The following is a 1,256-nucleotide window of genomic DNA, read 5'->3' as shown; positions in this document are numbered from 1 at the left end:
GGGTGCATCACTCCAATATCCCCAGTGTAAAACCATCCATTTCTCATGCATTTTGATGTCCCCTCACGGTCTTTTAGGTATCCAGCCATTATAGTTGCCCCTCGTAAAACAATTTCTCCCATAGTCGAACCGTCTCGTTTTACACTTTTTCCCGATTTAGTCTCGATCACATCGACTTCAGAAAATCCTACAATGCTCACACCCTGTCTTGCCTTTAGCCTAGCTCTTTCTGCGGCGGACAATTCGTTCCACTGGCGTTTCCACGAGCATGACACCACGAGGCCACCAGTCTCCGTCAACCCATAACCATGACTAACTATAAAACCCAATGATTCAGCCCGGTTGAGCACTGCGGCCGGCGGTGGCGCCCCGGCCGTCATTATATGGACAGGAGATTCAAGCTTTTTGCCACCAGAATAGTTGGTTAACATGTTAAGCACCACTGGCGCACCACACATATGTGTCACCTTGTACCTGTTATAGATAAAATAAAGTTGAACTACTGTTTTAAATAAAGTTGATCTTTTAGAATAGAGCACCAAAGTCTTAGTAGTACCTATGTATTGCTTCATGGATAGATGGAGCGTCGATTCGGCGGAGACACACATTAGTGGCGCCTACAGCGGCCATGGCCCATGCGTAGCTCCAGCCGTTGGCATGGAACATGGGTAGTGTCCACAAGTAAACTGGCTGTTTCGGCACGGACCAGTCGAATAACGAATTTAGTGCCATTAGGAATGCTCCACGGTGGCTGTGCACCACTCCCTTGGGAGAAGAGGTGGTGCCTGAGGTGTAATTCAGTGTTATTGGCTCCCATTCACTTTCAGGACGAACCCAATCGAACCCTGGTTCTCCTTCTTCCACCAGTTTCTCATATAGAATATGATCGTGTTCATTCTCACGTAGCCATGCATTCTCATGATCATCCGGGATAAGGACTAAATTTGGACGTTTACAATTCAAAGGAAACATGGATATTGCTTCAAGAACAAGAGATCTCGACTGATGGTCCACGAAAACAAGCTTCGACTCGCTGTGTTGGAGCAAAAGGGAGATGTTACGTGCGTCAAGTCGAAGATTAATCGTGTTAAGAATAGCACCGGACATTGGAATAGCGAAATGGAGCTCGCACATGGCAGGCACATTCGGGGCAACCACAGACACAACTTCACCCCTTTCGATCCCCAACGACACGATGGAAGAAGCCAGTCGGAGGCATCTCGTATGTGTCTCGGACCACGTATAGCTAGTGTCAT

General features: G+C 47.6%; 1 protein-coding gene across 1 annotated transcript in view; it reads right to left on the bottom strand.

Moving 5' to 3' along the window:
- Nucleotides 1–2: 2 nt before the first annotated feature.
- Nucleotides 3–1,256, bottom strand: part of LOC111380461 (probable acyl-activating enzyme 5, peroxisomal) — a gene marked incomplete at both ends in the record, with an annotated part of 4,476 nt that continues 3,222 nt past the window's right edge. The window contains 2 exons of the mRNA XM_023004036.1: nt 3–474; nt 557–1,256. The exon at nt 557–1,256 is cut by the window's right edge and continues 1 nt beyond it. Coding sequence (XP_022859804.1) covers nt 3–474; nt 557–1,256 — 1,172 coding nt within the window. The remainder of the gene's footprint in view (nt 475–556) is intronic.

The sequence above is a fragment of the Olea europaea genome, unplaced genomic scaffold (genome assembly GCF_002742605.1).
Source record: "Olea europaea var. sylvestris unplaced genomic scaffold, O_europaea_v1 scaffold2147, whole genome shotgun sequence".
NCBI lineage: Eukaryota > Viridiplantae > Streptophyta > Magnoliopsida > Lamiales > Oleaceae > Olea > Olea europaea.
The sequence above is the reverse complement of the archived record's forward strand: the minus strand, read 5'-3'. Positions and strand labels throughout refer to the sequence as shown.